Below are 12896 nucleotides of genomic sequence, written 5' to 3' on the forward strand. Positions count from 1 at the left end.
ATTCTGACCCACCTCAATCCTCATTTTTCACATGGATCTATTGAAAACTGGAAGAAGTGTGGGGACTACCCAAAGTCTCAGTGAGAATGTGGGTCAGGGCTCAAAAAGGCCCTAGCAATACGCTTCACCCCTAAAGAGACTCTGTGGGCTCCCCACCACCCTGTACCCTCTTTCCCTGCCTCCCAGCCACGTGTCCCTCCAGAGATCTGAGATATGGAGCCCGTCAACAGCACAGAGGTGTCTGAGTTCTTCCTGAAAGGATTTTCAGGTTACCCTGCCCTGGAGCACCTGCTCTTCCCTCTGTGCTCAGTCATGTACCTGGTGACCCTGCTGGGGAACACAGGCATCGTGGCAGTCAGCGTGCTGGAGGCCCGCCTGCACACACCCATGTACTTCTTCCTGGGCAACCTCTCCATCCTGGACATCTGCTACACGTCCACCTTTGTGCCCCTGATGCTCGTCCACCTGCTGTCAGCCCAGAAGACCATCTCCTTTGTTGGCTGCGCACTGCAGATGTGTCTGAGTCTGTCTACAGGCTCCACAGAGTGTCTGCTGCTCGCCATCATGGCCTACGATCGCTACCTGGCCATCTGCCGGCCCCTTAGGTACCCCATGCTGATGAGCTGCCAGCTCTGCTGCTTGCTGGCAGGAGCCGCCTGGGTCCTCTGCCTCTTCAAGTCGGTGACTGAGACAGTCATCGCCATGAGGCTGCCATTCTGTGGCCACCGTGTGGTCAGTCACTTCACCTGTGAGATCCTGGCAGTCCTGAAGCTGGCCTGTGCCGACACGTCCATCAGTGAGGTCTTCCTGCTGGTGGGTGCCGTCTTGCTGCTGCCCGTGCCCCTGGCCTTCATCTGCCTGTCCTACGCACTCATCCTGGCCACCACCCTGAGGGTACCCTCGGCCGCCGGGCGCCACAAAGCCTTCTCTACTTGCTCAGCACACCTGGCCGTGGTCATGCTTTTCTACAGCACCGTAATCTTCATGTACATGAAACCCAAGAGCAAGGAGGCCCGTGTCTCTGATGAGGTCTTCACGGTCCTCTACGCTGTGGTCACACCCATGCTGAACCCCATCATCTACAGCCTGAGGAACAAGGAGGTGAAGGAGGCCGCCAGGAAGGTGTGGGGCAGGATGCAGGCCTCCAGGTGAGGGAGGCCAGGGGCTCCTGCGGGTTAGCAGGTCAGGTCTGCCTCGCCTACAGAGAGGGTGGATGGGGCGCAGGGTTGGGGGTCTGGAATCTTCACCCCAGAAAGGCAGCACCACCTCACGCTGATCCCGCCACAGATCCCAGCTCACAATTCCACCTTTGTTCTTCCCCAGGCAGAGCCCTGGGCCAGCTCTCAGCATCACTCCCCGCATCTTCACACCAGCCTCCCGGCTGGCCTCAAGATTTCAGTCTTGTTCCTCCCAATCTATCCTCCAAGGGTCATCCAGAGGGATATTTTGGAAAAGTCTATTTGATCATGTCTCTCTCTTGACTGAAACCCCTGAATGGCTCCCAGAGCTCTCAGGATGAAGTGAAAGGGCTTCACTGGGGGCATTACAGGCCCCTGCAACCTGGCCCTGGGCTCATGACCAACCCCCTCCCCCGCCCTGTGCCCCACAGACTCCCTCCTGTCAGCCGCAAACACCAGCCCGGCAGGAGCCTCGGTGCGCCCAGCAATGCCCAGCTCTGTGCCCTTCTTGCCTCTTCCCACAAGGCAACCGCCACCCAGCACACAGCTCCACGTGTAAAATAAGTGCCTGATCCTTAAGGCCCGTCTTTTTATTTTTAAAATGTAGTTCCCTAAGCTACACATGAGGTCCTTGTTGTTTTCCTCTTTTATATATAGTACTGTAAATCTGTTAACCCCCAGCTCTTAATTGACCCCTACCCCCACCTCAAGGCCCATCTTCAATGACACCTCCTCCAGGAAGTCTCCCCACTCTGCACCTCTCACTGTGCTCCTCCTGCTTTATTTCAGTGTTGCTCTAAGAGCTGGTAGTACCAGATTTCACTCTGTCCCAAGGTCTGGCCCTACCTCAACCCCAAGCCCACACTGGTTTCTTTTTTTTTTTTTTTCTCGATTATTTTTTTTAGATGGAGGCTACTTACTTTACAGTATTGTAGTGGTTTTTGTCATATATTGACATGAGTCAGCCATGGATTTACATGTGTTCCCCATCCTGAACTACCCAACCCCCACCTCCCTCCCCACACCAGTTTCTTAAACAAACAGAAAACACATCAATGTAGGGCAGAGCCCGGGGTCCTGCCCAAATCTGAGCAGGGCTGAGATGAAGTTCGCAGATGACAGGCACAGTCTAGTGCCTGGGGAGGGTATAGCAGAAGCAGTGATGAGGCCCAGCCTCCTAGATTTCCGGCCCAGCCCAGGCCCTGGGACACTGGTCACCCGGAGCAGCTGAGGGTCTGGCTTCCCCTATCGCATTAGCAGCAGCCCCTCCATCGCCTCCCTGCCGAGCATCCAGGCTTCATGTGGCCTTGGGGAGACTCTGCTTCACCCACCTTCACCCCACCTACTAAGACCCTGACATTTCTACGTCTTCCTGGAGATCAGCCTCTTCCTAGGTTTGAACACACGGAGGAAACGGACTCAGACTTGAGAGCATCTCCTTTCCCTGCCCCCTCTGGCCTCCATGGTACCATCTTGTGTGATGGGAGAGCTCGGCCGCCTCGTAGCAGGCCTGCTCTCCTGTGCCCCGTAGGTAAGCACAGTCCTTGTCTGAGCCCTCAGGTACCCGCCAGTCCCTCTTCCTGCCTCCTGTGCTGGTCAGAACAGAGACGCAGAGAGCAGCAGAGCCCGCAGCCCGCAGCTGACCAAGCCAGGGAGAAGCTTCTGCAGAGATGTCTGCCAGGCCTCTGATGCCACGACCGGAGTTTGGACTTTACGCTGTGGGGACTGGGAGTTTACAATCACACTTCCTTTTAGCAGGGCCACTGATTAGACACCATTCTTCACCCATGAAACTGGCAAATAATTTTTCTAACATATATTGTTAACTATAGTGCAGTGAAGCAGGTATTATCATACACAGCTGGTAAGGGTGGGATTAAATTTATATGAACTTCCTGCCAAGTGAGTTGTGGGTATGAATCAAGAGACTTGAAAACTTCATACCCTTTGACCCAACACCTCTACTTTTAGGAATTACTTGGAGAAAATTATTACAGGTACAAAGATTTATCTATTTATCTCTCTATATGATATTAATCACAGAGGTATTTTTGGTAACAAAAATTGTTAAGACTCATAATCTCCAACTGGGGCTGAATGTGTAAATAAATTCTGGTGGAGCCCAATGATGGACTGTGACACAGTCATTGTAAATTTTATTTTTTGAAGAATAATTGATGATGGGAAATGTTCACACTGTAATTAACATTCAAAAAGGTAGAACAAGGAACTTTGTACTCAATATAATCTCAAATTTTTAATGATATTTTCTTAAGGATATATGAATAAGTATGTATATAGAAATTCCTGGAAAATTATGGCAAAATATTAACTAACAATTGTTTCCTAGAGGTGATGGAGTCAGAGATTAATATTGCTTTCTTAATTATTCTTTCCAATCTTGTTCAATACTTCTACAATGAACATGACTTTGAACTTAAATATAGTGTTATTTTTGAGAAATGGAAGATCATGTGGATCCATATAGAGCCCAGAGGAGAATGGCCCCTGCCCGAGGGCAGGAAGTGAGGGGTCACAGATGGAGGCTGACCCAGATGGGCGGTCAGACAGAGAGCGTGGAGCTGAGACCTCCTGGGGACATTGGGCTGACGGCAGAGATGGCTGCGGAAGGAGGAGACTGTGGTTTGGCGCTTGACCTTCTGGGTTCTTTGGGTGGGTATCGCACCACCCTGAGAGCTTGCCCTAAGAGATGGGGAAGAAAAGAGTAGGCTGGAGGAGGCGGGAGGGCTAGGGGGGAGCTTGTTTGTGGGCAAGACGGTCCCGTTCCTCAGAAGTCAGTAAATACGTGGTGACAATCTTCCAATGTTTTATTTTGACCTGTGCTCTTGACAAAAAGATATTCCAAGAGACGGGTCACAGTTTATTCAGAAAATTTGCAATTGCTGCTGCATTATTTAAGGCTGTTTTTAGTCCTTAAGCTCTGTCAAGTTGTCATTCTTTCTTGTGAAGGACGGAGAATGGCATGGGAAGGGAAACAGAAAAGGGGACCTGCAGACACTCACAGCCAGCTCAGCCCCTGACTTCACATCCGTCACGGGGGCCCAGGGCTCATCCTGTAGAGCAATCCCTTTCCTTAACCTCCCCTGCTGGCTCGGTGGTAAAGAACCCGCCTGCCAATGCAGGAGACACAGATTCGATCCTTGGGTTGAGAAGATCCCCTGCATAAGGGAATGGCAACTCCAGTATTTCTTGGTAGGAAAACCCATGGACAGAGTAGCCTGGTGGGTACAGTTCACAGGGTCACGAAACTCACAAAAAGAGTCACATAGAACTTAGCGACTAACCTATAACAACAACCTTTCATGAGCACAGGTCCCCACAGCACTCCTGCCAGGAGACACGCCATTTCATAGCCCCCAAGACTCAGGTCCAAGGGGCAGGGCTGCAGGGAGACCCGGTCTTCAGATTCCTGTCCGGTGTCTCTCCTGTGCCCACCTCACCCACCTGGGCCCTCCTGGGGCAGCACGGGGAAGCCGGGGTCTCTGAAGACACATTGTGCCAAGTCTGCAAACTTGTGTCCTTGCAGAGTCTGAACTTTAAATTGGACAGGGACTGTGAGGTCCCTGAAGGCAGGGAGCAGGAGAGATGTCTCCGTGGCAGGGGACCAGGAGGCTGGGCCTCAGGGGCTCGGGGCCTCGATCCTGGCCCACTCCAGCACAGCGTGTCTGCTGGGAATGCACTCAGCACTCCTCACTCTGCTCGCCCCAGCCTTGGGTCACCACACCTGTCATCTGCTCAGCCACCTGCTGACACCCAGGTCACTGGGCCAACAGGTAGGAGGCAAGGAGAATCCATCTGGCATGTTGACTCGTCTCCTGAAATCTTTTTAATCATACAGAGACCAGAATACCTGCTTGGAGAAGGGAACAAAGTGATACTATAATATCCACTACCACTTAACTGATCACTTACCCTGTGCAAACCTCAGTGCTAAGACCTTTCACTGAATCCTCAAAATTGCCCCACAAGGAAATATTATTCTTATCCCTACAGGTAAGGAGGCTGAGACTGACAAAGCCTTCAGCAAGTGGCAGGTCTCAGACCTGGGCTTGGCGGTCTGACTCCAAAGCCCACCCTCACCAGCTCTGCCGTCACAGTGTGGACTGATGCAGGAATCCAGATGCGGGAAATTCTGGGTATTTCTAAGAGGAACTTCTTCTTGTGCTCCTCAGCTTCCTTTTAAAATCATGTCTGAAGCTTAAAATAAGAATGAAATGGTTCAAACTAGATTTACCAGCCAATGAAACTGATATGATGTTAACCTGTGTTGGAAGTTGCTAGAAAGATGAGGGAATGTTTCAGGCATGGGACAGAGTATAAGAAATCACATATTGAATAATTCCATTTCACACAAGGAGAAACTCAACGGAGGTCATGGAGCAGAATGGGAACAAGGGCAAGAATCAAATCTGGAGCCCTCACTCCCAGTCTAGGGCTCCTTCCAGGGCATCACCTTGCCTCTCAGGAGGGCTAAAAGTGGGGAGAGAATTCGACAGTGATTCTCTGTAAACCTGACTTTCCAGGACACGATGGAATGAAAGACCTGTCAGACAGATGCTGGAGTGTTTTCCTGAGTCTACAGCAAAACTCCATTGCAGCAAAATGCTCCGCAGCATGTCTGGTCCTCCTCCTCTGGGCATTTGTAGGATGACACAGGGCAGTGGGCTTTGGACAGATGGGACACATCTCACTTCTGAGTCGGAGCAGTGACCTGCTGGTGTGAGATGCTCTGCTGGGTTCTTCGCCAACTGTGAGAACTGGTGACGTCCCAGATGGTGGAGCCGGGGTCTCTAAGGATGACATCCTGGAACAGAGCCCCCTGAAAACCTGCCATGGATATGAAGGGTGAGAACTAAACCTCTGTCCTGGTGAGTCACTAAAATCATGAGGCTGTGTGTTACGGCAGCAAGTCTCTGCTCATCTTTCTTTTTCCACTGTAAGATCTTTTTCATTTGAAACTTTAAGCTTTTTGCTTTGTCTTGGGGTATCGCTGATGAACAATATTGAGGTAGTTACAGGTGAGCAGGGTAGGGACTCAGTCATTCAGATACAAAGATGCATTCTCCCCCTGCCCCTCCCCACCATCCAGGCTGGCACATAACATTGGGTAGAGTTCCATGTGTTGTGCAATATGTCCTTGGTGGTTATTCATTTTGAGTGTAGCCAAAACTCAGCCCATCTTGGTGGACCAAGAGAATGACAGCTGCTGTCTGTGGGGCCAGCCTGACCCCTGTTGCAGTCCAAGCTGTCCGTAACCTGGCAACATGGTGTTTTCTAGACAGAGTCTTATTTCTTTGGGGTCACAAGCCTACAGCTTCATGGGCTATTCCTGATTCCCATGAATGTGTTCTGATCTGACTGTTAAATTGCAAGGAAACCCCCCTGTCTCCTCATTTAGCTCTTCAGCGAGAGCAGCTGTCCCTGTACGGAAGAGATGGCACCTCCAGAGCTCTGGTCCTTTTAATCACATCCTGTGTGTGCACATGGGGGAAGAAGGAGAGTGATCTCAAGGTCAGACATCTGGGATCAGGACTTTAGCAGAAGGAAAGTGCTGGATCTTAAACAGCAGCTCCTGGGTGGGGCGCTGGAGAGGCTGGGGGTAAACTGGACTCAGCCCTGTGATTTCCGTGGCTCACAGTCTCCTGGGTGAGAGGGAACGAACACACAACAACGCGTGCTAACAACTGTGTGAGCGCCACGGTGTCAGGATATCAGTGCTGTGGAGACGTCTCAGAAGGCAGCCCCAGGGAGGAGCGGGCTGTGAGCAGAGCCTGGGAGGATGAGTACAGAGAGAAAGGTGCTCCAGCCTGAGGAAAGCAGGAGAAGAGGGAGGGGACAGGAGCTGTGGGGTTTGTCCACCAGCGGGGACTGGTGTGCTGAGGTGGGGAGGCATGCCCGATGGTACAGGAGATGAGGCGGGGCTGGGGGGAGGCCAGAGCCTGATGACAGAGCCCTCCGATGTCCATGCCATTCCCACCTGGTCTCTCAGATGGAGACAAGGGTGGGGACAGAAAGGCAGAGTGAGGTGGTTTCCTACCTTTTACTTGCCTGAAAACACTCCCACTCCTGTGTCCAGTGCCAGAATTGGAGGTTATCAGGACTCTTGGACATAGACAAAGGCCTTATACTTGAATCTGGAAAGAAGCTGTGGACTTAACCCAGCCTCATGAAGTCGTAACCTAAAGGACAGACCTGCCCTTTTAACTTCTGCTTTCCAGACCTCAAGTATTCCTCTGTCTTTACATTCCAGACTCAAAGAGAATCTAGATGTTTCTAAAGCCGAGTGAGAGGATGGAATAGGCCAAGGTCACCAAGAAACAAGGGGATGACTGTAAACACCGCGAGGGAAGAAGGCACATGAGCCTCTGCTGTGTTGCCAGCATCAGTACATAGTAGGTGCTCAGTAATAATATCCTGGCTGTGTGAATTAATAAGCCATCACACTCAGGCAGTTATTTGCCTTTTTGCCAAACTTCAACAAGAGAATCCCTACCTTAAAATGTTTACGTGGGTAACATTTACGGTCAATGACGGACCCAGATTAATCACCCACCCGCTATGATCCAGAAACTTCCTTAAAAATTTCACCCTGAGTTAGGCTGGAGGAGGGAAAACCAGCACAGGCTCTGGGGAGAGAGGGAGTCCTGACAGACGCTGGAGGTCCTGTCTGGGAGTAGGGGAGACGGATCCAGCAGGTGCTGTGGTTGAAGGTGCAGTCTCTGACCTATGTGAGTCTCATCTGGACTACACAGAATCCCCATGTTTCAAAAGGAAAATGAGTCTCACAGGCCAAGAGACTTGGTCAATATTGCACAGCTCCACTTAGTTATGAAGCTGTTCTGCAGAGCTCGGTTTTGAGTTGACTGTCTGTTGACTGACTGGTCTTTGAAGCATTCGCAGGATGAGGTGCCTGGAGGAAGTAGACAGGTTGCTCTCAGGTGTAACAGAGGAGACAGGCGTGCAGCCCAAGAAGAGGAAGGATGGCCAAGGGCTGCGGGAGGAAGGAGGGAGCAGGTCACTGCGCAGGGGGCAGGTGGGCGAGGAGGACACATGAGCTGGCTCTGCAGAGGAGAAGAAGCATCTCCCTACTGGGGAAGAGGGAGGACAAGCCTTCAGAAGGGAACTTCTTGGGAAAGTTATAACTCTGGGGAAAGACAGGGTTTATTCAGGAAGAGTAAGCTCACCGGCTGATATGAATGATAGATGCAAATCTACAGGAAGAATGAGAGGGAGGGAACCATTGCTGAAGGACATAGAGGACTCTAGTGTTGTCATAGGACATTGATTTCACATGAGTCTAGGTGTGAAGAGATGGAGGGAGGGGTAATTTGATCTTCTGACAAGTTAAATTCCATTGTCTGCTCCTATTTATCCCTAAGAGCAGGGGGTCGCTTGGGCCACAAGACAGCTTTCCATCTAACACTTGACCCTTGTCTCCCTCCAGACACTGGCATTTCCCAAGGGGCTGAGACCAGCTCAGAAGAGACATGGAGACTCCTGGGCAAAGACTGTGGCTGCTTCCCACCCTCTCTTGATAGAGGGGGTCAGTGACCCAGGACACCTCTGCCAGATTAGAACCTGCCATTCCCTCTTGTGTAATATCATTGGCAACATCATTTATCCTAAAAAGCTCTATGGAGGCCAAGAGGAGACTCAATTGGCTTTTATGACCAGAGTTAAACGTTGTGAGCAGTGGCTCTATTGGGATAAGTATGTTCTTGTATATTCTTTTCAAAAGCAATGCATGGTCTCTGATCTTAAGTAGAGACACCGGAATAAGGCTGGTACAGCTTATGCAGTAGAAATGTTCAACCTTTATTCCCAAAGGAATGAGGTGACCATCACTCATCAGCCACCTGCCCTCCCAAGCTCAACCCACTTAATCAGAGAAAGAGGAATAGCAATGGTTACAATTGTGGCATCTTTTTGTCCACGTGGTCCTCTTTCTGCTATAGCCCAGCACCTAAACCCCCTGCAGAGGGTAGGAACTCAACAAATCCTCAGTAAGTGAATGAATCTGAAATCCGATGGGCATCATTCAGCCACATGAAGTCATAATCTAGAAAATGTGCTTCCTCTTAATAGCCAAGAACACTGTAGATTGAAAAGGAGATCGAGAAGCATGAATTTATTCTCTTGTCTCCCATAGGCCAGCCGGGGGAGAAGACAGAAGTGCCTAGGCGAATAGAATGGACCCCATCTCCTGTAAGTTACACCAGAACGACAGAACTGAGGGGGCTGGCTTGCAGACCTGAAGTTCCCTCTCTCATTGTCCCCATGGTGAAACTGAGCTCCAGACGCAGGGCTGATGCTTCCCAGGTCACAATCCACACTGCTTGGCTCCCAGGCCCACTGGTGCTTTCTCTGACACCTTCATGGTGCAGGTGGGAAAAGAGGGAGAGTGAGATGGATGCAGACTGAGATGAATGGGGCAAACCAGACGTTCGTGACGGAGTTTGTCCTGCTGGGGCTACACGACCACCACAACCTAGAGATGGTCCTGTTTGTGCTCTGCCTGGGCATCTACTCCATGAACGTGCTGGGGAACGCCCTCCTCATCAGGCTGAACATGCTGGACCCCCGCCTGCACACCCCCATGTACTTCTTCCTCAGCAACCTCGCCCTCATGGACATCTGTGGTACATCCTCCTTTGTGCCTCTCATGCTGGTCCACTTCCTGGAAACCCAGAGCACCATCTCCTTCCCTGGCTGTGCCCTGCAGATGTACCTGACCCTGGCGCTGGGCTCCACGGAGTGCGTGCTCCTGGCCATGATGTCATGTGACCGGTACGTGGCCATCTGCCAGCCACTTCGCTACTCGGAGCTCATGAGCCGGCAGACCTGCATGTGGATGGCAGCGGTGACCTGGGGGGCAGGCTTTGCCAACTCCCTTCTCCATTCCAGTCTCACCTGGAGCCTCCCCTTCTGTGGCCACAATGTCATCAACCACTTCTTCTGTGAGATCTTGGCAGTGCTGAAACTAGCCTGTGGGGACATCTCTCTCAATGCGCAGTTATTAATGGTGTCTGGAACTGTCCTGACGCTGTCCCCGCTGCTGCTCATCTTCCTGTCCTACGTGTTCATCCTCACTGCCATCCTGAGGGTGCCCTCTGCTGCCGGCCGGCACAAAGCCTTCTCTACCTGCTCTGCCCACCTCACAGTGGTGGTGATTTTCTATGGGACTATCTCCTTCATGTACTTCAAGCCCAAAGCCAAGGACCTCAACCTGGATAAGCTTATTGCATTGTTCTATGGGGTCGTGACCCCCTCACTGAACCCCATCATCTACAGCCTGAGGAACGCGGAGGTGAAAGCTGCCACCATAGCTCTGCTGAGGGGAGATCTCCTCTCCAGGAAGATGTCTCGCTTTCCTGTTGTTCTCTAAGTCCGTCAGGCAGGTGTGTGGGTGCTGAGTCGCTTTAGTCCTGTCCAAGTCTTTGGGAATCTATGGACTCTAGCTCTCCAGGCTTCTTTGTCCATGGCATTCTTCAGGCAAGAATACTCAAGTGTCTTTCCATGTCCTCTTCCATCGGATCATCCTGACCCAGGTATCGAACCAGGACTTCTTATGTCTCCTATATTTGCAGGGGTTTCTTTACCACTAGCGCCACCTGGGGAACTAGTTATCCTGTGGCGTGACTTCAAAATTGACTTCCCTGGTGGCTCAGATGGTAAAAGCGCCTTCCTACAATGCAGGAGACCTGGGTTCAATCCCTGGGTTGGGAAGATCCCCTGGAGAAGGAAATGGCAACCCACTCCAATATTCCTGCCTGGAAAATTCCTTGGACAGAGGAGCCTGGCATGCTGCAGTCCATGGGGTCACAAAGAGCTGGACATGACTGAGTGACTGAACTGAATGGAAGCCCTTCTGTTTGTGTCCACAATATTTCACTACACTGGCGGTGCCTCGAGGGCAGGACTCTTTAGGGGCTTGTTTCTGGAGCTCCACAGAGCTTTCCCAGCAGATGGTTATTGAACTGCCACTCACATATGCAGATGACACCACCCTATTGGCAGACAGTGAGGAGGTAATAAAGAGCCTCTTGATGAAGGTGAAAGAGGAGACTCAAAAAGCTGGTTTAAATGTCAACATTCAAGAAAGAAAGATCATGGCATCCAGTCTGATCACTTGATGTCAGACAGACGAGGAAACAATGGAAACAGTGACAGACTTTATCTTCTTGGGCTCCAAAAATCACTGTATATGGTGACCACAGCCATGAAGTTAAAAGATGCTTGTCTACTTGGGAGAGAAGCTATGACAAACCTAGACAACATATTAAAAAGCAGACACATTACTTTGCCAACAAAGGTCTGTCTAGTCAAAGTTGTGGTTTTTCCAGTAGGTCATGTATGTTTGTGAAAATTAGACTATAAAGAAAGCTGAGCAGCTAAGAATTGATGTTTTTGAACTGTGGTGTTAGAGAAGACTCTTGAGAGTCCCTTGGACAGCAAGGAGGTCAAACCAGTCCATTCTAAAGGAAATCAATCCTGAATATTCATTGGAAAAACTGATGCTGAAGCTGAAGCTCCAATATTTTGGCCACCTGATGTGAAGAACTGACTCACTGGAAAAGACACTGATGCTGGGAAACACTGAAGGCAGGAGGAGAAGGGGAAGACAGAGGATGAGATGGTTGGATGGCATCATCAACTCAATGGACATGAGTTTGCGTAAGCTCTGGGAGTTGGTGATGGACAGGGACGCCTTGCATGCTGCAGTCCTTGGAGTCACAAAGAGTTGGACACAACTAAGCAACTGAACTGGACTGAACTGAACTGTCACTCAGAAGCCGTCACCTGTCACACCTGGGGACTGGATCCTGTGCTGCTCCAGGCAGTCAGGGGCTTAGTCTGAACATGTGGACAGACACGAGTGGGTGCAGCAGGATATTATGGCCACAGCACTGCCTTCTAAGAAGTCACTGAAACAAATCAGGAGACACAGAGGACAACCACATGTGGAGCCAGGAGACCAGGGTTCCAGACCTGGTTCAGCTGCTCTGCCCGGCGAGGTCTTCCTGCTGGCCCTTCCCCTCCTGGAATCCCAAAGGCACCTCACATAATCTGCCCACAGCTGAACTCACCCCTCTGCCCCCAAAGGTCTGTCACCCTCTCAGGGAACAGCGCACACTCTCCCTAAGTCCCCCAGCCAGAAACCGGGCAGTCATCAGGGGCGTCCTCTCACCCTCACCGCCCCACACAGCCAATCGCTCATCTCGGCCCAGGGCGTGCACCTCACAGCAGCTCCTGGTCAGTCGTCTCCTTCCTCTGATGCCGCCATCACCTCCTCTCTCTCTCAGATAGTGCAACAGCTCTGCCAGACTCTAAAATCCATCCTTGCACTAACTAAAAAAACAAAACACAACAAAACCTGTCTGAAAAAAACAAAAGAAAAACCACAGGAATCCGCTCATACTACTCACCTGCTTAAATCCCTCAAGGTCACCATTGCTCATCTCTCCTAGGATAAAAGCCAGATCCCATCCACCTGCCCAACCTCATCACTGGCTGCTTATCTCCACCCCACTCCACCCACCCACACATTCCAGACACTCTGAACTCATCCCAGTTTCCCCATGAATATCATGCCCCTTCCTGCCCCTCTGTCTCCCCCTTGCTGTTGACTCTCGTGTCCAAACACCTCTGGCCCTTTGGCTAACATGTACTGGACACTTACCACACACCATGCTAGGC

General features: G+C 51.0%; 2 protein-coding genes across 2 annotated transcripts; both read left to right on the top strand.

Annotated features, from left to right (window-relative positions):
• The first annotated feature begins 213 nt into the window (after positions 1 to 213).
• LOC122453340 (olfactory receptor 13J1-like) lies at positions 214 to 1152 on the top strand. Its single transcript, XM_043487326.1, has one exon. It carries the CDS (start codon positions 214 to 216, stop codon positions 1150 to 1152), a length of 939 nt encoding a protein of 312 aa, XP_043343261.1.
• An 8454-nt stretch (positions 1153 to 9606) lies between these two features.
• Positions 9607 to 10584, top strand: LOC122453301 (olfactory receptor 2S2-like). Its single transcript, XM_043487288.1, has one exon. The coding sequence runs from the start codon at positions 9610 to 9612 to the stop codon at positions 10582 to 10584; it is 975 nt and encodes a 324-aa protein (XP_043343223.1). The 5' UTR covers positions 9607 to 9609.
• The last annotated feature ends 2312 nt before the right edge of the window (positions 10585 to 12896 follow it).

The sequence above is a fragment of the Cervus canadensis genome, chromosome 14 (genome assembly GCF_019320065.1).
Source record: "Cervus canadensis isolate Bull #8, Minnesota chromosome 14, ASM1932006v1, whole genome shotgun sequence".
NCBI classification, from domain to species: Eukaryota; Metazoa; Chordata; class Mammalia; order Artiodactyla; family Cervidae; genus Cervus; species Cervus canadensis.